This window comes from Aptenodytes patagonicus, chromosome 18 (assembly GCF_965638725.1).
Source record: "Aptenodytes patagonicus chromosome 18, bAptPat1.pri.cur, whole genome shotgun sequence".
Classification (NCBI taxonomy): Eukaryota; Metazoa; Chordata; class Aves; order Sphenisciformes; family Spheniscidae; genus Aptenodytes; species Aptenodytes patagonicus.
This window is the reverse complement of record NC_134966.1, coordinates 13,132,052-13,158,433: the sequence shown is the minus strand read 5'-3', so window position 1 is coordinate 13,158,433 and position 26,382 is coordinate 13,132,052. Positions and strand designations below refer to the sequence as shown.

Genomic DNA, 26,382 nt, shown 5'->3' with positions numbered 1-26,382 from the left:
GTCCCGCATGTCCTGCTGAGTCAGCAGTGACCTTTGTCTTGCAGCATTCCTGACAAGAAAATATAAATTTCAGCAATGTGGAGAATATGGCTCTCAGATTAGAGATTAAGGATAATTACTGCTCCCAGCTAAAGTGGAATAATGCATTTTCCCATAAACCAGAGACAAACATTCATGTCATTTGTACGCTTAATGGAATGGTAATTGTTGATTTTCTTAGACATTTTCTTGGGAAACAAGTGCACAATTATGATGGTTGGCAGCAGCTTGTGTACATGCTGTCTCTAGTCTTGGGATCAGCCAGGGCACACCGGCAGCAGGAGGTTTTCAGTCTCCCTGAGTGCATATGGCACAGGAAGGAGGCATCCCATCTCTCCTGGAACTGCCTGTGAGCCTGAAAGCCAGTCCTCACTGTAACCACTGCTAGATCCCCTGGGTTTTGGACTGGAGAACCCAAATCCAGTGTGTGAACTATTTGTCCTGTGCAGTACTGTGTTTCCAGCCCTGGACAGATAGCAAGTGGCTTTTGCTCACTCTCTTTTAAAACCTTCCCTAGGAAATGGGTGGAGGAAAGGAAGTATCTGTCTTTCCATCACTGTGAAGAACTCGGGGAAGACACCCATCAGCTGCTATCAGGTGTAAGGGCTCCACTGTCTTCTTCAGGAGAAGGCAAAAGCTCTGGTCACAGTATGGCGATTCTCTGCCTTAACTCCCAGGCCAAGTGGTGCAGACTCTTGCAATCACACTGTTCAAACCCCAGGTCCCTCTGAAGAGAGAGGTCACACTGCAGATTAGTAGTAGTGCATCTTAGTAAGATATCGAACCTGTCGTCCCTTGATCCCAAACAGTTTGCATTCACCAGGAACAGCGCAGGACTCTTGGAGATCTGTAACAGGCAAACTTTGCATGTCTCACTTCTGTACTATATGTAGCATACAAACCATAGTGGAGCTATCCTTGGGTCAACACATAGATGATCTCCTAGGTTGACAGCAGAATGGGGCTCAGACACAAAATAGCAGGTAGGCAACAGAGATGATCAGAAACTAGAGCCTTAGTAGCACAGAAGAGACATACTGCCAGGGAGAAGTCTGGGTGGAAGTCAGGAGAGCCAAGCACTGTACCTGGCCTGAAAGCATCCAGAGACAGACTCCACTAAACTCCTCATTCAAGTTACTGCTTTTTATTTTTCTTTTTGTGTGAGCCCACTTGCCTGCCTTAACGGGAGTGGATACGCAGGCAGCCTTGCCAAGCTGGCAGCTGCCCTGGCTTCCTGCACTGCACATGCTATTGCTGCAGCACAAACACAACCACTTCTTGGTTTCTTTCAGATTCTCCTCTACTTCTGTGTTGTACTTGTCGGTTTTTTTAAAGTTACCATTTGTGACTGGCAGAGAGAATACTCTTGAAAATCGTATTACTACTTTGTCCATTTTCCTAGCTCCGTGCTGACAGTGTGTGTGCAGAAGATCCCCTGAAAAATACGTTAAGTGGATGGAAGAATGCCTATGGAAAACAGCACACTTTGAATGAAGCCGCAGGTAACTGAAGTCAGCCTGATGCACATTTTGTGATCTTACAGAAAAATATCTTGATGAAAACAAGAAGTTTTTGTCCTTTACTAAGCAGCAAGTTAAGGAAGGGAGTCAAGTTAGGGAGAACAGACTGCAAGCAGGGATTTTTTTTTAGCTGTGCCTGCTAATTTGCACAGGTGGCATGTGCATATAAATAAAGTGGATGTGTAAATGGATACACTTTTCTACAAGAAAGCTCTACAAATGCTTGTGGCTTTTCCAGTCAGAGCAGGTGTGGGAAAAGCTCACCTGAGTCTGAGTCGTCTGGGCTGACCGAGCTCAACAAGTCTTTCTCTTTTTCATAGTCACTTTTGCAGAGCAACTGCCCTTCCTTAAGAACAAACTCGTCCCCTTTCCTCAGCTGTCGTTCGCAAACACAGCAGCAGAAGCAGCTTAAGTGGTAAACACACTCCAGGGCTCTCATCACGAATTCTGTTGGGGCGATCTTTTCCATGCAGCCACTGCACTTAGCAGCAAACAGCCTGTAAGAAAGAGAAGCAGTAAAGTCAAAGGGAATGTCAGATCATACACTGCATGAATTTAAATAGAGCAAATTCTTTAATTTAACTACAGATCAGCTTGGCTCATGCTTTTGCACACTGGGCGACTTGCATCCTTATTCTTGGAAACATCACAGGCATGCAATTTATTCAAATCTCACTCCCTTTGGTCTAGAGATTCCCAAATCACCTTTGCTGGATAGAAAACACTAAGATTTGTCCTTATCTCACTGTTTTGTTCCTCTTCAAAAAGAGAAACAAAAAGGAGCTCTCAGAGTTTGGATAACTTGTTCAAAACCAAATTTATTTTAATTCACCTTTTAGAGGAAGGGCCAATTCATGCTTTTTTTTATGCAGGCTCTCTGGTTTCAGCACTTAAACCCTATTCTGAATAGATTTCATGACTTTCCATTTTTGGTATTGTCTGTCTCTGAGGAGGCTGATAAATGAACACAGGAACAAGCATGAAAACTTAGTGCTGTTGCTGAGGACAAGATGACACACACACATGCAATCGCACACATGCAATTGATAAAGAGAGGAGTGAAATAACACGGCTTTTCTTTGGATGTTGGGTTATTCCAGAACAACCTGTCTTTGAAGGGAGTACTGTGCATTTTAAATGGTGTGAAACATCCTTTGGCAGAGATAGGCAGTGATACAATCTGCTAAATTACCACTATAATCACAGGCTCTAGAATATACACTGTATTCCAGACTAGTTCTTATTAAACTTTTATAAACCCCCTCTTTCATCCATCATTAATTTTCTAAGATAAAGTTAGAATGATTTAGATTAATTTTATTTTGCTTTTCTAATGGCAACTGGGAATGTCCCTAAGTGAGCTTTTAGGAAAAGGGATGCTTCAAATAAAGACGAATAGCTAAGTTACGTCCCTGTATCACACAATGGGCTTGGTGATTTGAAATTCAGTGTCTTTTATGGCAATACATCAAAGTGCAAGGTGCATTAATATTTACATTTTGGCAATGAAATTAACACAACTGCACCCATGTGTTCACAGGAAAAAAGGAGATTCTGCCTCTTAGGATGGGGTATGCTGATTTTTTTTTTCATCCTCAAAATTATCCCCTTTTTTATAAAAGGTGATTATCTTCGATTTTAGAAGGCACAGGCTGTGGTAGTTACTGATTCCTCCAAAGCCTCCATTTTGTCTGAGCTGAGAAGTACAGCAAAATGGCAGTCACTAGCTCCTCAGCAAAATGATGGAGTCACAGAATGGGCAGGAGGGAAAAGAAAATGTAAATACATCTGCATACGGCATCCAAAGAAAGGCTGAGTGCCCAAGAACTTGTGGGTTTTCCCCATCTGTATCTTTCGATCTAATACAAGATATCTACACTATTAACCTTGCTGGCTCGGTGCGTACCTTTGCACGACCACAGCCAGAAGGTAACAGCTGTGCATTGTACAAGCCAGGCGAGGTGGACTGAGTGGCTCTTTTTTGGGTACATAATGAATTAAATCTATTAAAAGGAAACTGATGCCATGCAGGACCCACAGCCACTGCTAGTAAATAGGCCATCTTATTTCATACAGTCTATTGGGTTTGTCTGCAAGGTTTTTCTTCTGTTAGATGCAAACTTTAACACAAAGAGAGGAATATGATTTTTATGTTCTGACCAGTAAACATCACAAAAATATGACAATGCTTTAGCTAGCAAATTCCTAGGCAGGAAGTATTTTTATCTATACACAATAACATATCTGAAAGGATTAAAACACAAAAGGAAAAAAAGAGCAAACAAACAGATTTTAAGCACTTTAAAAAGTTGTTTCTATTTAACTGCTTAAACCTATTTGACTCAGTTTAATTAAGCTTGTATCTTTTGTCTGAAGACTGTTGTGACGACGGAGCACACTTAAAGACTCCGAAGATTAGCAAATCTGGTGTGAAGGCATCCAGCTCCCCTAACTGGCACCAGTTCATTTATACCACTGTGACAGTTAACCTGTGTACGCTTCAGTAAAATTCAATCGATAGCTATCAGGAGGGATGGGACAGACCCTACGCGTGGTACCAGCTCTGACGGCTGCAGATGTAACAGCCAGACCGGGAAATGCGGCTGCCGTTGCTGTTTCTGCAGCCTCCAGGTTCCTGGCTTCGTTTGCAATTCAAATCAGTGCTGCTGGTCTGAGAAATATTAAAAAAGAAACTCCAGAAAGTGACCACGATCCTGCCACTACAGGCACTGCGATCTGTCTGAAAACCTTTGCAATGCCGCTGTGATAACGATGATAAAACCCCAGCACTGTGGTCGTCCTGTTAATAAAAATAACGCTGAGTGATCAGCGTACTTCGCATTGAGGTTTTCCTCAGAAAGAGTTAATGTAGGATGCCTGCTCCACCAGCCCCCTTTGTAGGCAGACCACAGAAGCCAGGCTCTGACAGACACCGAGAGCATAAGGACTTCTTTCTCTTTGAAAGAAGAAACCGGCGGAGATGCTGGCTCCCGCGGACCGCGCGTTAGGTCCTGCTGAGCCGAACCATCCCCGCTGCCAGCCGGCCGAACCTGCGCGCAGCTCCGCGCACGCAGCGCGGAGCGGGAACGACCAGGCAGAAGGCAGCGGCGGGCGGGCGCGCAGCTTCCCCCCTCCCCACCCCAGCGAGGAGAGAACGGGGAGCCTTCCCTGGGAGGGGGCTGGCGCCGGAGGGGGGCGGGGGGCAGCTGCAGCGGGGGGCCGATGCGCGGTCCGGGGCCCGAAACTAGCGGGACTGGGGCTGCGGCGGCCGGCGCACGGCCGGAGGTACGGCCGTGCTGCCTCCGGTTTTCTTCCAGGCAAACCGCAAAATACGCCACCGTCCAGCGAAAGCGAAAACACAAATGCAATACGGTGTACGAATAATTTTAAGTAGGAAAGCATATACCCCCCCCTTCACGTTTCTTCTAACTGGGACATAAAAATAATCCACCTTCTTCTCCTTGTGCTATGGAGTGTATTGTTTACCTGAGTAGCACCTTCGCTGTCATACTGCTTTACTGTTTGGGGTTTTTTTCCCTCAAAATAAAAGATGTCTAGCACACAAACTGAAAATGTTTTGTGTTATTTATTGGCAATTGATTATTGCCAGAAAGATGGTGCTTTCACAGCAATGTTTCCAAAGGCAGTCTTTTAGTTATAACGAATTACATTGTCATCAATGTAGTATTAAGTCATTCAAATTAACATTAAATTGGCCTGACAATACTGCATGGACTTCATATCTTTAATTTATCCATTGTCAACATAAGAAAATTCCATACTCCGTACTGGGGTACTCTGCATTATAACACACACTCACACAAATACACACACACACATACTGCACCGTGTTAGATTTAGTTCTGAGATTATAAAATCTTCATTAAATCTATCTTATAAAGTGTTTATAGGTATTTTTTCAGCTTCCAGAGAGTAACCCAAGGTTATGCACTTTTTTTTGCACAAGGCAATCTCACAACAGGAAACTAATCTTGACAAATGACCAGACTTTGATATCTGTGATCTAAAACACTGCTCATTAGACTGTTCATTTTATAAACGAATGGTAATAAACCTGTTGAGAAGTGTAGGATAGCAGGAATACTTTACAGATCACCCCTTTACAGGTTTCAATCAAAGCCATAAATTTGAAGGGGAGCATGCAGATATTCTGTGCTAAGACAAAGACTCTGTCCCACACCAACCACATTTAAAGAAATATTTCTTTTGCTTTCTATACATTTTACAAATAATTTGCATAACTCTGACTTTTTACCCCCATGGCTGATTATCTCCAGCTCTCTTAAGTTAATGTCAAACCTCAAAATCCTTGGACTTGTTAAAGTATGTGGAGAGTGGAAATCAAATGCCTTTATTAGAAGCCCCAGGAAATCTCCGACTCCTAAGCACAACGAAAACATTCCAAAGAAAATTGTTCAAAGAGGACAAAGGAGAAAAGCAGAACAAGAAAACCTTGTTTTGAATCAACGATTGCAAGAGTTTTATAAATAAATTCTGTTGCCTGGACAATTTTGAAAGACAACTCAATAGGTTTAGGAGTTTTTAAGTGTGTTTGCCTCTATGCCTGAAACACTTGGGGGATTCAGCTGAACTAAAGCTTGGAACAATGGCCTGTCTGTCCATCTGAGTATTTGTAATAATAGCTGTGAAGCAACTTTACAGTACTAGATAGTCAAAAAATCTTCACCAGCTAAAACTGTGTGAACTTAACAAATTAATTTTGCATATATATTAGGGGCAATGAAAACGCTAAGACATGTGGTCCTGTCTTTAAACAGTAGATGAAAATGTTCACCAGCGGAAGAGGCCATAAAGATTTTATTTGTTAGGATATCCCTGTGAAGCCAGGCTGAATCAGTAATCCTTAGAAACAACCACAGTTACATGATCCATTGTGCCTTCCTGCATGGGCACAACCATCTGGTGTTTAATACATACTACTGATTTATTATCTCTCGCGTAGTTATCTTGCAGTAAGTTTGACCCTGCTATGCTCCTGAGAATCATGGTTCTGCTGTTTACTCTTCTGATGTCCTGACAACCCACCCTTTACCTTTCCATTGCTCACCCAGGTCCTTCATTTCCTCCTGTCTGTGGGCAAATAGATTTTAATTGTTTTATTATAACTAATTTAATCTGTGCTGAGAGATCTCCATGTGCAGTGTGAAATTTGCTGTTCATATTAAGTGTGGTTCAAGAGGTTTGTTATACAGGACAGAGGTATAAAAATAGACTAATTCAGTCAGGTTGTTTATTTACTGGACCTCTGCCGTGAAGCAGTAAATAGGAAGTTATTAAGCCATGTTTGATATATGCAAGAGGACAGATGCTGCTGTCTACGTATCAGAAACGTTAAATCATTTTCCTTTCTGTGTTATTCTGACATTATGTGTTGCAAGAAACCACAGCAGATACCTGGCTTTTCTTTAGTTAATAAATATGCAAAGATGGTGGTCACAAGCTTTTGTAAATATTGTAGGTATAGTCTCTAGCTCTGACGCTTTTCTTTCTGATAATAGCCTGTATACGACATCCCTATCGTGCCTATATAGCCAGCTGGGAGTTCGCTTGGCACTCGTATGGTACAAAATATGTTAGAGCTGAAGTAAAATATATTATGCTTTTCACACAACTGAGTTTTATTAAGAGAAGAAATTAAATTACTAATGAATGACATCTGTTACTTGTTCTTTGGGAGAAATTTTGATACTTCTGTCTTCTTTAGATGACATAGAATGGGGAAAACACTATGCATGGGGTTTTTTTCCAGCATAGGACTTGAACATTTCTGTAGCGTCTTACAGCTCATGGGTCCTTATAAAAAAGAAGAACTGTTGCTTGGTTACACTGAATTCTGAGCATTCAAAACATCTCAAATGCACTAAAGCAAAACAGAAATATTATAATTTTATTATTTGGGGGAAAAAAAAAAGAAACCCTATAAAAAGAAACAATCCATTTTAAATATTTTCCCTGCAGAAAAAATAATTACATAGTTTATTAAAGCAAATTTCATAGTTGAAACTTCAGTAAAAGAAAGCTAATTCCCTTTCACTGAGTTGTAATAAAACATGCGCAAAAATTAAAAGTTTCTAGAAAAAAAAAGTAATATTTAGAGAGAAACTAAAACAAAAACCTTTTTCTCCTTCAGGGAGAACTGAAGAAAATATTTATTAACCCTCTATCCACAGGTGCTGTAGTAAGAACACCAACTACTGGTGAAAGCTTGCATTTAAAACTGTGTTTCACAATGTGGATTTGGATTCACAGATTAAAATGTAGCATATCTTGGTACTGAGTTCCTTTTTCTTCCCATGAACATTTTACCTGTATTTTCATGAGAAGTGCTGTACTGCCATGCAAAGGCAAGATAAAATAATGATAGAGACCACATGTTTTCCCATGCTAAGTGAAATCTTGCCCTGAAGCTGGTGGGAGTTTGACCATGGACACTGTCAGAGCCACAAGCTCACGTAACCGCTCTGTCCACCAAATACGGACCCAGCAAACAAGCTCACATAACCGCTTTGTCCGCCACACACGGGCCCCAGGCAGCATCACAGGATGCCCATACCCAGATGATGGCTTGTGTCACAACCATATCCACAAAAATATTACCCTTCGTTTGATTTCCTTCCCACTGGAATAAGAGGAAGAAGTCCCATTTGCCTTGATAGGAGCGGGATTTTGTTCATTTTTAGACTTTGCTTCCCATTAGCGGCAGGGACAGCGGTGCTGCATGTACCTCTGTGCCACGTGGCAGTCCCGGCCGGACCACCATCACTGGCCTCTACCGCAACAGAAATGACAACTGCCAAGAAGTCTCCTGCCCTGTGTTAATTTTCTCTCTTTACATACTTTCAACAATGGAAAAAAAGTCATCTGTGGACAGCGAGCAGATGCCCCCTCTTGAGCAGAGCTCAGGACCCTGCAGGATCCCCGCAGCCGCTCTACCAGCAAGGGCCGGTTCAGAGGGACCTTCGTGCAGACCAGCCATTCCCAGATCCCTCCCAACGTGCCAGGACAGGTCTTGGCTGCTGTCTGCTCTGATGGGGTGGGCATTTGGTAACGGAATGGACTGGGACAGCCGCTCCCGTCTTGTCACCTTCTCGAGAGGTCCTCAGGCCACTGGGCACAGGACTCCCCAGCCACGCGGTACCCAACCCCAGCTCCTGCAGCTGAGGCATCTCAAAATCCCTTCCACGGGCAGGCCCACCACGCCAAAGCTCTGTGCACTGGGGGTTCCACGGTCAGAACCATGATGCTGAGACAGATGGAAAAGACCCAACAAATGGATTCACTAAAATGCATGAAGACACACAGAATTCAAAGCAGCCGTCCTAATGTAACTTGCTCAAGCGGGGTCAGAATGACCTAAAAAGTTACAACTTCCTTAACTATAAAGTAAAACATAAAATGTAAAGTGCAGAGGAGTTTCTTGCTCCAAGCAGAATGTGACAGAATGGATTCTTCTCTTTGCTTAATTTTCATCTCCTAATTGACCACTTTGTTCAACTGTCTTCCATCACTGCCATGCAGTTCTATTTTATAGCATTTTTCCTTACAACACTTTGATGGAAAAATTTATGAAGAATCAAATTATTGCTGTTAGAAGGGAATTAAAACAATTTTTCATTTACAAAGTCACTGATATTGCTCTACTGTGCTCCACCTTTGGGAATCCAATTGCTCTTCTCAGCTACTCCCATTCCTCTTTATAGCACGGCAATTGCACTGTACAGATTATGGCTGCAATTTTCTTCTAATCTGTTCTGCAGAATAGAAACTGTTATAAAAGTTAAGGGCGCCAATTCAATTGATAAAGCCAGGGCTGCAATTAAGAAGCCTAATGGATTAACAAAATATGATGATATTGTTAGAATTATATTTTTAGGCAGTGCAAACATTTGGGAAATAATGTTATTTTCGTCTATGAGTTTAAAAAAGGCTAAATGGGCTTCTGCTGTTGTGCTTTTTGTATTGCTTCAAATTATACTGAAGTGCTATAAAAGCATAGTATGTGTTGGGGAGTTTGTACTTCTGCTGCAACTCTGCTGAGCTAGGTCATTACTGAAAACCAACTTTTTCATTTTTCCTCCTTTGGATTTTTATTCAGTTATTTACACATATTGAACTAAATCCATCTTTATTTCCTACCTGTACAACCTCACTGATTTCCAGTGGGCGAAATGGCTCATGCTCTGCGTGGAGAGGGGGCCTTATTTCATAGCCCAGCTCTGTGCGAGGACCGCCTGTCTCCAGCGTGCTGAATATTCACTAGTCTGATGAGACGTCTTATCCTTCTTGTTCACTAAGTGGCATACTGAATTTACAGTTGCCTTTGAATTTACATCGCCAACAACACAGGGAAATTCTTCTAATATAATTTTTATATGAAAATTCACCCTAAAGGCCCTATAAGCAGGGAAATTGTACTGTTGGTGATTCACTGGCCCGGCCTTCATTTTTACAGAAAAAAATAATCGTGTGTCAAAGCAATTCAAATGTAATTTCTAAGTTATTTCTTGGCTGGCAAGAATGACTTAGGGAAAGAATTTACACAGGGCCTTTCCTCTCAACTAAGAACATTAAGAGGAAGAAACGTTATTTGCCAGTATAAAACAAAATAACTTCCTGTGCCTGCTGCACTGATGCTGTACAAGAGCTTGTGCCCAAACCCATCAGCACAGCCAATTTAGCAACTGATTTGCAAGGGAAAGATACCTTAGTCCTGTGGTGTTAATGTCTTTACAGTGGGGGGTCTATTGCCAGCTTCTCCAAACTCATCAACACAATCTATTATTAATACCCAGAAAGGCTTTATAGTATCTTTATAGCACAAGGCAATGAAAGCTCTGTGGTGTAATCTGTTATCTATATTGCAAAAACATGTGAAATAAAACAAAACATAGACACTTCATAAACAAAATGTTTCATCTGTTACATCTCTCTGCCTCCCCTATATATAAAGCAGTAGGGTGCAGGAAAGGCATTCAGAGAGATTTGCTGTTAGATGTGGGACTGGCTTCTTTTTAAATTTTATTTGTAACGTGACAAACTTTAAACTGAATGAAAATTTCTGCTTCTTTCACTGAGATGAAAATGTTTGGATGTTTGCAAAATTAGGCTGCATTTGATTTGTAGAGCAAAGGTTTTTAGGAGTAAAATACAGCATCTAAAAATCCTAAACGTAAGCTCTTTATGATATAGCGATGAGCTGGTCAACACAACGTAAGGACTCAACTGTGGTGGGGTGAGGAGGGAGGTGCAAGTCTCTGCTCCCGCGGTGGCTGAGCACAGTACCCAGGCAGAGGCAGGACCAGGTACTTACATCAGGGGCATTGCCATGGTAAGAGCTGAAGAATTTGTCTCCAGTAAGCAGCAGCAAAACCAAGTGCCCATTGGCATTTTCCTGGAGGCAGTTATTTCTTTGGAAAGCATTCAAGAACAGAATTTGAGCAGAGTTGGATCTTTTCTTCTGTTATTGATCTACATGTCAATATTTTATATGAAAAGCCCAGAATTACACTACACTTACTCCTTAGGAACAGACACAATTAGAAATATCATTTAACAGCAAATAAGTAAACACACAGTTTAAAACCCAAGAAGATTTTGTTTTGAATAAACAGATTGTGGCAAAGGTAGAACTGAGAAGGAGGTATGCAGAAAGTTTTGTATACTTGGTGCATATATGTTTGCAAGACAGTAAGAAGCAAAAAAACCCTCAACACAAGCCTGTATCTTATTTCCCAGATGCCCTTTTATTTTCTTTGCCTGTTGAAAATAAATTGTGCTTTTGTAGTGTTTCTCTTTTCAGTCCGACTGTCAGCTATTATTTTTCTATTTCCTCTTTTTGTCACTTTGCATTATTTTTGGTGCTGTAATTCCCATTTGTTCCCACTCCTATCTTCCTGTCTCCCATTGTTCCATTTTTTAATCCCCAGTTTTACTCTTCTTCGGCTCTTTTTTGGCCCATTCTCAGTAGGGTTTGAGAGAATACCCAGGCGTGACTCCCTGCTATAGCAACCACACCTCCCCAGGAAAGCCACAACAATCTCTTCGGGAGGAGGAAAGTCTTTCACAAGCTGGCAGCAAAAGTAAATCCTTCTTCAAGGAACAAGAAGGATTAGCAGAGAGCAGTGGGCTGCAGACTTAACCCTACCCCTCATTTCTTTAGAGCACCAGTCACTCAGAACCCTGCTGTGATGTACAATTAAACAGAACCCAAAAAAATCCTGACTGACACAAGAGCCGGATTGTGTAAAGGTTTAATTCCACTTTAATACCTTTCCAAGTTCAGAACTCAAAGATAGCAATTTAACCCAAGAATCCCCATCTGAGCATGAAAAGTTGCTGTTTGTCTTACAAAAGTCCCCACTATACTCTGCTCTAAATCATGCTCTATTAGCCTGACCTTTAATGGATGAAATTTTTTTCCCCCAATCATCTCACATAGTTTCTCTTTACTGTCCTTCTTTCACAAACTTTGTTCTTCTGATAAGACAGAAGAGTCTTATCAGAGGCACAGAGCTGTGGGAGAAACTCTGTAAAAAGGACCACTGAAAAAGGAAAAGGAACACTAGTAAAAACCAAACCAAAACCCAAAAACTCAGGCAACTAGAGGTGTGTCCCGCAATGTCTAGGAATGATAATTTATTCTTGTAATGTGGAGTCATTCTTATTAACATCATGTCAATTACTTATTATTAACATTATGATGGAAAATAAATAGCTCTCTTAATACAGGCTTTTTTGAAGACTCCAAACATCTGATTCATCTTCTTTACGTTAATGAACAGACATCTGATTCATCTTTTTTAAGTTAATGAACAGACTAGCCTAGTTATTCTAGTATGGACGATTACTGTAGTTGCTCTATAAACTGAATTTTTAGATTAACACGGAACTACCAAAATCTCCTAGTTTCTGTAAGGCCAAATATGGTTGATAGAGTCCTAAAGACTTAGCTATCAGCATCTGTGTGTGTATTCAGGCTTTGGTAAGCTAGACTCTCTAAACCCATACAAAAAGATTTATCAATAAGCAAGGCCCTATAGCGTGCCCAGACCCTCCTTTTGCCTGGAACATTAGCACAGGTTTTAAGTTATTCCAGCAGTTAAACATATATCACACATATAGGACACTTCCACATGTGTGAAAATGAAATCCCATTAGACACCAACAACATTATTAGCCATGCAAAGAGGATTATTCCCTTAAGCTCACAAGACTGAAAGGTTTGTCTAAACATTTTATTAACTTTTTCAGAATTTTTTTTTTAATTAAATGAAAACTTGTAAGTAGGTCAAAGCTGGAAAATACTACTTAACTTTTGGTTATGTGTATGTGTATATATTGTACACACACATGCACACACACACGCATACACAGAGAAAAAAAGAGATGCCTGTTAGAGAGAAAGTGTACAAAATCCCCACCACATCATATCAGTACAGCATTCCTTTCTTTTGGCGAGAAAATTTGTATGGCTTGGAATTGTTCTACAAAAGCACAGAAATATCCCATGGTATTCCTGAGGAATACATAAATGTTTCCAAAAATTAGGTGCTTTGTTGAATATCTGGCTGAAAAAAAATCCTGCTCTGACTGTACTGTCCTTTCCACAAAGCTGACAAAGCACAGCACTTTTTTTTTTTTTTAAACAGAATATTTGCTGAAATAGAATGAAGTTTGCTCACCAGTAATTCTGAGGTTCTTAAGATCATCTGCTAAAGATAAATAAAGGAGGGGAAGCTGTGTCAGTCTTTGCTTCAAGTAAGTGAAATGAAGAACTCCTCTGACACCATCAGGATTGGGTCCTCATTCACAGGTAAGAAGACTTTAAAAACGCTTAGCTCCATTGAGAGTTCAGTCCTAAATCTATTTTCTACTACTCCCTCACAGAATCCCCAGCTTTGACATTAAAGTGTTGTTAGTAGTGTCTCAATTTGCTGTTGGAAGGAAAACGATTCCTTTTTTGGATCTCACATCAACACATGTCACAATTCACAAAACAGCTTGCACTGGAAATTTTGCGAACGCCATAGGCAACACTCCAGCACACGCTTGTACGTGCTACCTGCTGGTCACGATGGACATGTCAGATGGTCACGTAAGGGGCACGGCTGATCTGCACATTTCTCTTGTTCTCATTTCACTGACAATAGGCATTAAAATATTCAAGATTTGCTTCTAGCACTGCAGCAAGCAGGCAGGAAATGTAGAAGCTTGGGTGTACAAGTTAATGAAATATGGTTGGGTGAACATAAGCTCTTCATTTAGACAATAACAGTTACCGCTGCAGTTTCTTTGTACCCACTTTATGAAAGTCATAAACTCTCCAAAGAAAAGCATGAGCTATTTTACCCTGATGGTCTTTGACTCTCTCTCACTACCTGCTGGCGCAGTTAGAAAGTATGAACTGCCTTTGAACAGATTAGGACCAAGTTAAAGTGTGACAACATCTTAAGCTTTCTCCACATGTTGCCAACGATTTCCAACTAAAGATGTTACTCTCATCACTTCTGCCACAATGATAAGAATCTATAGCCCACTCACTTGAGTAGATAAAAGCGGTTTAGCTGGAAGTATAAAGTACTCCGACTTGCTAAGCTGAGTGGCTGGCTGTCCCAACCTAGCTGAATTTTTCCTCTACAAAGCACAAAATCCTTATCATTAGGGACTTAAGCTGCTTTTTATTTTGAGACAAAAAGAATACTGTTTATTGGCATCCAACTCAAACCAGCTGTAAACAGTTGCTTTGATGAAGAAGCAGCTACAACTTCAGTATGCCCGAAGGCACATACCCGCTGAGTGTCAATCATTAAAGGAAGAATGTAAGGTGTATACAGGGTCAAAAGAAGGCCAAGGGACATTTAAGACCTCAGGGATCCTGGATAGCCCGGTTTGCTTTAGAACCAAAAGAGGATTTTAAGCTATTCTGCTGTATGACCTTTATCTCAAGAGGCAGCTCTGTGGCTAGGCTCAGCCCTGAGTTTACCCACAGGAACAGTAGACTTGCAGCGTTAAGCTTTTCTCCCCAACGTGACTATGGAAGCAACATGGTGAGCTTTGATTTGACAGAGCCTAAATGGCTCCAGAATGCTGCACCTCGTGACAAACTCAGAATCCACACAGAAGACTTTGACAGCAGAAGTCCTGCTGGTTTCTATAGATATTTGAGTCACAGATGTGCAGGGCACTCCAAGTAATTTTAATTCTTGTATTCACCCTTCTCATAACTTATTTCTTTCATCAAGAATCACTCTACTGGCTGCAACAACTATTTAAGTTAGAGATGCCCCACCAACCATTTTGGTGTGACAAGTATAAAGTTGTTATAGAATTAAAGATGAAATGGCAGGAAGATAAAAAATTTAATTAAAAGTAAGTTTGAGAATCAACAGCAATAGCTCTGTCATAAAACATGTCTCTACGGTTATAAATCCTCTTGTAATCAGATACATACCAGCAAAAAGCCCAAACTTCAGAACAAGAGTCCCGAGAGTGCCTAGGCAATTCACAGATTCTGTCTGGAAAATAGTTGCTCTTGGATGTGGACTTGGAAGGGGTTCATAGTCATCACAAGAAAGCAAAATAGCCCCATTTTTGTCATACAGTTCACTCGGAAAGTGCCAGCTCTTTTCTGATTCCTGGAGTGGGCTAGTCCAGTTACTACTGTCATCAGAGTCAGATTAGGTCTCAAGCAAATAAATGCACAAATGGTGTGGGTTTCTTACATATCCCTGCTTGTTCGCATTACATTTTAATGTCTTTATTTGGACAGTACTACCTACTAAACACTTTCTAAACGCAGAGAAAATATACAAATCTTGGCCTCAGAAATGTAAATTTAAGAGAGAAATGGTCGTGGTCTGAAAGGTGAAATAGATTAGTTGTTGATGGGCCCCTGATTTCTCAGTTGCAAAGTTCAACACAAGTGGGGAAAAAAAGCCCACTTCTTACAGATTCTCCATAATGAAGTTCACACTGCCTCCGTTCACACCATTCCCTAATACGGACAAATAAAAAAGGCTAATTGAGGGGGCAGTAAAGAGGTATCGTGCTGCCTGACACTGGGGCTAGCTTTGGGTGCTGGCATGGCCTCCTTCACGCCCCACGCACAGAGCGAGCCGCGGGTTGGAGGCTCCTGCAGGACCCCACCTCGTGGCTGCAGCACCTGAGGTGGCTGCTGCCCCCAGGCATCCTCTCAGCCGTGCCCTGCAGATTGCCAACCACCAGCAGCGACAGCAATACCCATCTGATGCACAGCCACCTTCCTGGTCCCACATATTAACACAACCTCACAGCAGTAGCATTTACCCAAAAAATGCTGGTCTGAAACACGCAGCAACGCAGAGTGGAAATGCATTCACTGCTCCCCAGGACTCAGGGAACTGGCACTCCCCAGTGACAGCCAGCGTGCGGAGAGGTGACACAGCACCTGCAGCCCCACCACTGGCTTCAGGGTAGCCTGGGGTGAGTCTCACACACCTTGTGTCGCTGTCTGGGAGTCAGCTGGGTAATTCCAATGTACGTGGAATTCAATACTGAGACCAACCTGAGGCCCCCTTCATGGAAAACTCCCTCTTACACTCCCAAAGGACCCTTTTGTAACATTTAAGTAGAAAGAGACAGTTCTCTGCCACCCCATCCCCAGTCCGATGCTGAAACTATCTGTAAACCTGTGTCACGTTTCAGGCTCAACCTCCCCAGCCAGGCACCATGTACAAGCAGCACCTCACCTCCCATTCCAGCAGGGAATAAAAGACTGAAGAAATGTGCAGGTGAGGCTGAGGAAGGGCATAAGAGAGCATCACTGACAGAGGTGACACCTGGGGAGGGATCTGCAGAGTAAGGACAGCCCTGGGGGTTGGTCTCCTGCAGGACTCCAAACCTGGGGGAACTCTGGAGCATGGACAAATCCAGCACACCCAGCGCAGGGCTGCTGCTCAGCTCAGCGCTCTTGGCATCGTGGCGGGGCACAGCTGGGACAGACAGCGCTTCAGACAGTTGGTGTCTCACTTCTGCATCCCTGCAACACTCTCCAAGTCCCCTGATGTGGCTCCATTTGCAACCCTGCTTGCCTTGTGTGGCTGCCTGCAGCCTCCCAGTGCTCATGCAACTCCTCCCTGCAGGAGCAACGTAAACATTTGCAGCCTGCACAGTTGTAAGAGACCCAGCCCATGGCCCACACCTGCACACATGCCAGTCTCACGGCCAAGACTTGGCTCCCATAGCCAAGACATGCAGAGGCCCCAGGCCAGTCCTAAGCTCCACCACCGGTCTGCTGTGGGTGGAAGGAAAGCAGAGCGCCTGTTCTGTGGCGTGCTGGAGAGAACAGGCTTTCTAAAGAGCAGATGCATGGATGCAGATGTTTGCTCATCATGGGAACAAAGACACTCTGGGGAAACTTGGCCACCCATGCCTAGAGCTTTGTGCTGCAGCCAGACTAACACGGACCTTTACAAAGGTTAAATGCCAGCTGCTCTGGGCAGCCCATGAAGGTGGGCTGGCATCAACTGCCGGCCCTCTGGCCACCTTTCCTCCTCATTGGACCCTCTGCCTGGTGGATGCTGACGTCTGACAGTTGGTCCAGGCTTCCTCCCACTCCCCATCCCCGGCACAGCAAGAGAGCTTTCCCAAAATGAGCAGCAGTACAAAGGGTTTCAGCACTGAACAGCAGCGCCGGTCATTGGGTCTCGGAGTTTATGCACCTCTAGAAGACCGGAGCAACTGTTTCAGCGTGAATTCAAATGCTAAGTTAACTTAGCTACTAGGTGGGCCAGGCTAACCAGATCTCATGCATGCCACATGATCTGGAATAGCTACATATTTTATAGGAAAGTGTTATTTCTGTAGAAGGCCCTGGTGCCACCAGAGATGTGGCTTCTCTAGGCATGGGCTCAGCACCTCCTCCTCCTCCCATGGCTGGGAAGACACACACCAGTTTTACCAGTTCCTCTGGCAGATACAGGGCACATCTCCCTGCCCACATCCTCACAGATACCACAAACAGATACCCTTGTTTTGGGGATTCAGTTCAAAATTGCTGCCCGGGCTTGGAACCCTCTCCTGGGATCTTGCCAACCTCACAGCCTCTCCCTGTCCCTGTCCATATCAGTACCCACAGCACCATCCTCCCACTGCTCGCTCACATGGACAAACCAAGAGCCAGGCTTTCCTGCCGCCGCTGCTGCTCTCCCCCACCCTTTTCCAGACCGCATCCACAGAAACATCTCTAGCCCTTGCTGCGCTGGTAACCTGCCTGGCGTTCAGCTTCTGAACATCCATTCAATGCAGCTGCTCCTCTCGGGTACACCTCACACTGCTGGAATTGCACATATTATTTTGGGCTTGCATGACAGGCAAAAGACAGTGGAAAGTTTGTGGTGCTGTTAGATTATACAACGTTACGTATATAGTATAAAAAAGTAAGTCTTCACAATTTATTCTGTTAAGAAATTTTCCTGCATAAAACCTCATAAAATCTTTTTTAAAAGAGACAGTAGTTCATCTTTATTGTCACGTTGATATCTTTATAAACTTACTCTAGTGATCTATAGGAAAAGCAAACCAGACAGCTCTGTATTTATGGGCATGTTTAAAAAGCCTCTTATATTTAACAACTGCATTTAGCTGCGTTAACTGCAAGTTGCAGTAATAAAGGCTCTGCACTCTTCGACGCTAAATTAAAAAAAGTTCTGCTGTTCAATAATACATAGATGCTGTTTTTTTCATTACTCTTTAATATCATTTCCATTTAGTTTATAAATAATTGTAGCTAGCTAATGAAACGAAATAAAACCTGCCTCCAACCCATTCCCTAGAGCAAACTAAACTCCTCTTTTTAAAGCTTCTTAATCACCGCCCAGTTCTTACAAAATTAGCATAGTAATGGGCTTTAAATTGAGCCTCTTTGTTTTTTAATTAAGCTCCCAGCAGGTAAAAATAAAACAGATTATTGAAGAATATGCCAACACTAATAGCCTGAAACTCTTTTGACAATTAAAAAGATCCCATGTTAACCCTTTTGAGGACTCCTGCATGCTAATTAGTCACTCCGAGGCCCAAATCCATCAATATTCCATCTAGACACCTTGTAAAGTTGAGATGGTGAAACCAATCTCTGTCAATACCCACTATCATTTCCAACAGAAAGGTGAGGCACAAACTCTCTGTGGTGGCAGGACTGTGTGAGACGGCAGTTACGGACCCGTAAGCCATCGCCTTGTAGGTGCTAAGACAGCAGTTTGTGCTGGACACATGTGGGGCAGCATCCACCGAGCCTGGGCTCGGGAAGCCATCAGATGATGCATGCTTTGATGCCATCCGCCGGATTCCCATTGCTGGCTGGGCTTGCTGACTTGCAGTGGTAGGATGGAGCCGGGAAGAGCCCCGTGGCAGCCGCGGGCCAGGGGAGGACGGCACAGGTATCGCTGGAGCTGCTCCTCACGGCGGAGGCCACCCTGCGCTGGCCGGTGCCCGCTGAGCCCGCAGCCTAGGCAAGGCCGCAGCTCCGGGGTCTGCTTTGTCTCCCAGCCCCACACCAGCAGCGTCCCAGCCCCGGGGCCTCTGCCTCAAGCTCCTGGCTCCCTTACAGCTCGCTCCAGCGCTCAGACAAAGAGCCCCTCTCTCACGCTTTTAACTCCAGTGCTCACTGTTTGGCGATGCCTCCTTGGAGCCTCTGCCGCATTTTGTACAAAAAAATTAACTGGATGCCAGAGGTAGCAGAGCCCTGGTCGGCATTTCAGCCCCTGAGGCTTATTTGAAGTGTCTGCCTAGCAGCGGGAGTGCCCCAAACATGCCGGAGACACAACTACTCTTTTTTGCTTAGCAACATGAAACTGCCCTAGAGGCAAAGGTAAATCTTAAGCAGAACAAGGGGGTTAAGAAAGAGCAATGTCGAAGCCATGTCATGGACAGCAGCAATTCTCTGGGAAAATTTACTAGATATTGCTGGCAGCCTAGAAATAGGAATAGCACTGAGTTTCACTGGTAGTTCTCTGTCAAATATTTGGAAACCCCTTTCCGAGTCCCACACTTTATTTTCAGTGTCTGATTCAAGCGTCAGTGTGAAGTGCTGGCTGCGCTCTGCTCACATCCAGCCAGGACTATTAATCCTTTGCTTTCAGGAGTGCTGTGTCCATCCCCAGAAATGAAATCAACAACATGAAAAGACCATTCATTTCCAAGAACACTGATCACTCTGCATCCTTCAGAGACTTGCAATAAATGGTACCGAATGCTCCTGTGTACTCAGTAAAACCCTGTCAGGTCTTAGGCAGCTGCAGTAACTACTGTCAGTTACTGCTTTATATTACACCTTATACCGTGAGGGTCACAGTGATGGAATTAGGGGCCGACAGAGAATGTGATCACATTTAAGGGCAGACTCTAGCCATGAATATATGCTGCCTTCTTTCACTGAAGCATTTGGGAGCCTGTGACACGTGTCCTAACGTTTCATTTTCAAAGATAAATGGCATTTCTTGTATCTCTTAACTGATACCAGGTAATTTGGAGAAAGAAGGTGCACTTTGCTTATAACGGAATATAAATTAATTAGGCAAAGACCTTCATTTACCCTCTGCACAGGGACAAGCATTACAAACTTCACTGGGCATCTGTGGACCGTGCCCCGTCACAAATAAATATCACCAGCAGAATAATTCAAAACAATGTAAATCCATCACAACTGAATTAACTTCCCCTGAACTACCCTGGAGTAGATCACATATAATTTATATAAGAACTAGAGAGGCTGGACTGCAAGATGGTGAGGATGACTTACCGAGTTTCTTACATGGGATCCTCGGTCCCACAACCCCTCTCCTCACTGCCTCTGCTGGGCCTGACGGAGAGAGAGCTTATGTGTACAGAAATGCTAATTCCCCCTGGGACTATTTCAATTATGGGGACCTCTCCAGGAATATATTTTCTTCAAAGCAAAAAGCTGCAATATTGAGAATAAGCTTTCAACATTTTCAGCACATCTGGTTGAGAACAGCTGGAGAGGCAGTATTCAGTACAAACTTCTTTATCCTTGTGCTTGAGGTTTGTCAGATATTGGTGGGGCTCCAGAGGGGGTGGAGAAGAGAGCAGCAACTTGTGAGTGAGGCGTTCCTCAAATTCCCGCAGAACTGACTTTAGAGAATGTGGAATCCACTGCAGCAAACAACTGAACTCCAATCATTTCATACTGAAAACTTCCCACCAGACTGAGGATAACAATTCCCTATGCCTACAAGATTTATATTACAGATGTCAAGCTGGAAAGCATGCATACATACATTTTGCATTACATACCTTGTGCCATGTCACATTAAACAAGCTATTCTATGAAACTGTGCTAGCATAACCATTTTGGAGACATGCATTCATCCCAATGCATCTCAAGAACATAGAAATACAAGAGGAGCTCAGCACAATGGTGCATTTAAAAATACTTCTGCCTTATTCTGACAGTTTTTACCAGGCCCAGAGACATTCCTTACTATATGAATAATCCCTCTCCCACCACAGAATCAGTCAACATGGGAGAAACTTTTTTCCATGTCTAATCTTGATTGGTTTTCAGCTGCGGCTGCAGATGGAACTACAACGAACCTACCAACTTTTGCTCTGTGTGCACAGGCTGTTATCTCCACCAGCGTCTGACCTTTTGCAAATGTGATCCAAGGTGACCTTTTACTATTATTGCAGCAGTAAATGCAGTTTTTCAAGGAATTCTCACTGGAGCATGTTTTACATTAGTAGTTGGTATGCATCAGAAAATCCAACTTCTCTGCTGTGTAAGGTTTATTAACACAGCTATCTCTATAGAGATGTACAATTTTATATGAACCTTATATGAAACTAGCATTATTATCACCAAGCCACTATCAAGCAGCACCTTTCAATGAGCAATGCAGCTGTCCAAACAGTGCCTGTTGTACCTGGGCAGCATATAGGTACTTGTTTACTCTTTTCCAGCAGAATACACAGAAGTAATTCTTCTGGATTTCATCACTGTCCCTTGTTTTATGCTTTATATTCAACCTCTCAGGAAATCAGAGAAAGGTATTATTTCCTAACAAAAATATCTGTCATCTGATCGCGGCTGGCAGCTTCAACCTCCTCCCTGCCCCCCCTCCCCGCCCAAACGAGTGCTTTTGTTTAATGTCTCCTTGGCAGGAGTGTGTTTTATACTTGCAAAGTGTAATATGGTTTCTTTTGGATAAAGAATATCCAACCATAGCTTGTTGAAAGCTCACACCATCCTTTGTCTCATAATGAAGCTGGACTTATTGGTTGCTCAATAGAAGAAAAAAAAAAAAGACTACACATGAATTTTTTGTTTGAAAATTAGACTCTCAACAGATCAAAATGTCAGTCCAGAACCAACTCTGCTGACCCAGGCAAGGGGCTCTCTAATAACTTGGAAGCACATTCAGAAGTTACCAAACCCAAACAATAACAATAACTTGAAAAGAACAGTGTTTGGATCCCAATGGTCTTTTAAAAGTTCAGGTATCGGGAAAAACATATCTGCAAAAGACCAAGATCAGAAATCGGACAGCAGTGCCACAGACTTCAATTTTTCACCACACCCTCCTTCCTGCACCCATCTGGTTCACTAGAAAAATTGCACAGCCTTGTCCATGCTAATCCACATATTCAAAAATGGGCATTGAATTTATTTCTTCATGGCACACTTCTTTAATCACTTCCAGACAGCACCTGTGAAGCCTTGTGGGACCCCAGAAATGCTTGCACAGTTTCGCTTCACTCCTGCTCCACCAACCGCTGTGGGCTGCCAGTGACAAAAAGTGTTTCACCCACCACTTGGGGACGATTGTATTTCCCAGGGGTCTGGAGGGGCTTTGAAGAGCAGCTTCCAGGCATGTGCCTGCTGCAGCTGTCAGGCACTGCTACATACAGCTAACAGGTGAGAGAGATCCTACACCTTCGGCAACTCTAGCTCATGTTTTCTTACCAAGAAATAAATGAAACTTGACAGCAGTAAGGAAACAGATAGGTCAGGGCTGGCTTTGAGCTGGCTACGTTTGTTCCTGCTAGTCTTCTTCAGTGAGATCTCAGTGTACTGCCACTGGTTCCCCCCTCATCTGGAGAGTGGCACCTTTACTGCCTCTGAGCGGGTGGTGATCTAGTACATCTGCTGTTCTGGCCTGTGCACCATCTGTGCTCAACAGGGGAGGGAGATAAAACTCAGAGAAAGGCTTATAAATTTCTGGTGGGGATGACCCCAGCATTCCTGGTATAAGAGCCACCTCTGCATAGATAGACACAAAAAGCAGTGAAGATCAGATAGGGACCAGGGAGGAGACAGCTGTCACCTTGTGAGGGACTGAGGTTGGGCTATGCAAGAAAACAATTATCGGCAACTTGGAGATTATCTGTGGGAGGACAAGTGAGGCTGATGATTTAAATATCCTTGAGCATTTACTTTGCTTGAAGACAGAGCAGCTACTAATGGCATTGCTTCCCGCTTTGAACGCCTGAACATGTTGAGGGAACCTCCTTCCAGCTCCTCATCTTGAGGACATTTCACAGTAAAACACAGGCATTTCCAAGGAACACTTGCATTTTCTGAAAAGGTGCAAACTCTTTTGGCCAGGAAGACATTGTCATATGGTTGTATGCTATGAAAACCTATGTTTGCTAACGCAAACGACTAAATTTTACCATTGAATAAATTTATGAGCTTTAATGAAATACGTAGCTTTCATATGACTAAATTGATACCATCAAAATAATTTGGCATGAAAATGCTAAGAACAAACCCAATCAGCCACTCTTCCACACTCTTTGAGACTCATATCTAAGGGAAATGACAGACCTGTTGAACCACTAGAGTTGCAATCTCATTTGGAAAATATACATGCATTTTTATTTCCAAATTCTGTCAGAACTGGGAGAAAGACTGTGCAGGTTTGGTAGTTAATAGCACAGCAGAAATCAGCATTTTCCCAACACAAGGCTCTGGAAAGAAGTTGAAATACCACGATTGTGTGCAATAGTCACCTGTACAGGAACTCCTGGGTTGGTTAAGAAAAGTTCATGTCCCTTCGTGAATAAGTACAGGATGAACAGATTACCAGGGCGCCTTACCAAATGAGCCCTTATTGACAAACATTACTGAATTTAGGAGAAGAATATCATGAAAGCTACCAACGATCCCATCAGCAACCATACATACAGAGAAGTCTTGGGATGACACTGGCAAAAAGGAGCACCTGATTCAGATATCATGAAGATGCAAGCAGCTCAGTGCAAGTCTGTGCATTTGCACTCTAAAGCTGGTGCACACTGGATAACAATCTGCCTTAAGTTTTTATCACTTATCCGTTCATGAAAAATTAGTAAAAGCTCATCAGTAACTTTCAACAAAAGCCCTAGCCTTTCTTGATAAGGCTCTGCTCCTTATTTTATTAAATCATCTTATAGTAAAAACTAGGATTAACCTATAAATGCAAAAAAATGCAAAGCAATTTGAGTAACACAGGGATGCAGAAGTGAATCTCGCACAGCTGATGGTGTTCTGCATCCTGGCATTAAATACGTGCTTTGGAGCAGGAAGATGGCCCCAGTGCTGAATTGCGCAGCCTCTATGTACATGAAAACTGGAACATTTCTGCCATGCTATGTTTACATTGCACCGAGAAAGGGGACATCACAAAGCAGAGGAAAAAAGCGTGTGGGTTGGTTTTGGGGTTTTTCTTGTTTGTTTGGCAGTGTGTGTGCGTGCGTGTGTGTTTTTCTTCTGTTTTGCCCCTTTGGGAGACTGCAGAGACTTGATGTGCTGCTGTTCTGTTCGTTTGTAAAGAAATGATGCCCTTACTGTCGGTATTTGTTGAAGGGAGGTAGATAGAAAGAGGAAGGGGATCAGTTCTGTTTTTCTGTGTCAGAGAACACCAACACAGATGAGATACAGCAGGAGAACCCTTCAGAGCGCCCTGCCAAGGGTGATGATAGCTGACATTAAAGTCAAACTGCATGGGGAGAGAGAGAGCACCTATACAGCAGTGACATACACTCCCACATTAGGAAGGGGCAGGGTCTCAGGCTAGAAATATTAAGAGGGAATAAATAGGGAAGTGAAATTTTGGTCAGTTCAGGAAGAGAAACGAGACAGACCTTTGTATTGTATCAAATATTATGTTACCTATATAGATTTCAGAGATACACATCCATAGTGTGTTTAATTGTGCACTTTTGCAGACTGCACAGATCTATAAACTTTGAGTATGGGAAAACCAAGGCTGAGGAAGCAGGACTGCTGCCCTTGTGTTTTAGAGCAGCGCTCAGAGCTGGGCAAGGGCTGGAGGAGCGGCTGCGCAGGAGCCTGCCCCGCTGGCTTCCTGGTGCACAGGGGCCAGCTTTGCATCTCCACTGATCCGCAGTTGTGCCCCGCTGACAGTTGAGGGTTATCGCTCCTTTATTTTTCCTGCTTATTGTATAAACTGACTTTGGTCATCAGCTGCCAACTGGCAGAAACAGAATAGGATAAATGTACAGGGAGCTGAACACCAAGCCCAGAAGTGTCATTTATCCCTGTGGTTTCTTTTGCTCCCACGCACACTTCAGTATTTGACATTTCACAGAATGTACCAGTCAAAACTATCACCTAATTGCAGTAACGATCTCTTGGTTAAGAGCGAACTCTTGGCAAAGCTTCAAGCCCTAATAATTTCAACTGAATCTAACTGCAAGAAAACAACTACCTTTAAATCTGTCATTTCTTATAGCATGACCGTTACTGCCACCCCATGAAGCATACATGCCACATCCTCTAAGTCCATCCTCTAGCTGACCCACATCAGCCCTTGAAATTCCAGTGGTTTTGTGATTCCCATTAAAAAGACCAAACTCTGGACAGTTTTGCGCATAAGGCGGACTTTTACCTGGCAGTAACTTAGCAAACAATTTTGTAAATCTGAAAAAGATAATTAAATAAAAAGTAGCAAAATATGTCTCCTGTGCTTAAGACATTGTCTTCAATTTTTCTCTCATATTTTTGAAGCAATATTTTCCAATTTAATTTTCGTCTATCTTAAATTATCTGAAAGTGAGATAAGCTAGCCATGAATATTTTATTAGACTTGGCATTATGCAAATTAGAGAAGTTTGGACTTAACCATAAATTAGCTCTCAGCCCCCCCAAAGGACCGCTCACATGAATTCCCACCTACTAAACACTGACCCTAGCATTCTTCTGCTCTGGAGAAGCTGAATGCAATTCCTGACTTGACCCTGTACAGATAGAGAGAGTAAGACAGGTTAGGGCTTTAAAAGCCAGCCCGGAAAGCAGACCTCCTTTGGCTGTTGATGGAAGTGTAATTATTTTTAAAAACCTTTCAAAGTAAGTGACATACAGAAAAGAGGTATGAACACTATTTATATGATTTCCACACTCTGAAACAGTGATTTTGATTGGGCTTACAGCACTGTAGCGGTTTACTTCAGCAATTCTGCCCACTCATCTCACAAAATAATAGGGAATCCATAATTAAAGGCAGATTGAAATGCTGAACTCAAAGTCTTCTGACTTGCCTGTTCCTCCCCTGCAATGCATGAACATGAATTAGAGTACCTAAGTGCAAGTACAGCCCTGCAATAACTATCTAAATATGCCTCTTGATCCAAAAGTGAATGAAACAAAAAGGTATTTCTTAGGGAACTCTTAAAATGATTATTACTTACACCACACAGTTTATTTGCAACTACCAAACACTACAGGCTGGATGAATCTCCAAGCTCTTCTTTTTGTTACCCACCAGAATTAGAAGTATGATAT

General features: G+C 42.9%; 1 protein-coding gene across 2 annotated transcripts in view; it reads right to left on the bottom strand.

The window, feature by feature from the left end:
• Positions 1-26,382, bottom strand: part of LMX1B (LIM homeobox transcription factor 1 beta) — a 104,684-nt gene that overhangs the window by 7,220 nt on the left and 71,082 nt on the right. For both annotated transcript variants that reach the window (XM_076355173.1, XM_076355174.1), the window contains exon 3: positions 1,824-2,056. In XM_076355173.1, coding sequence (XP_076211288.1) covers positions 1,824-2,056 — 233 coding nt within the window. The remainder of the gene's footprint in view (positions 1-1,823; positions 2,057-26,382) is intronic.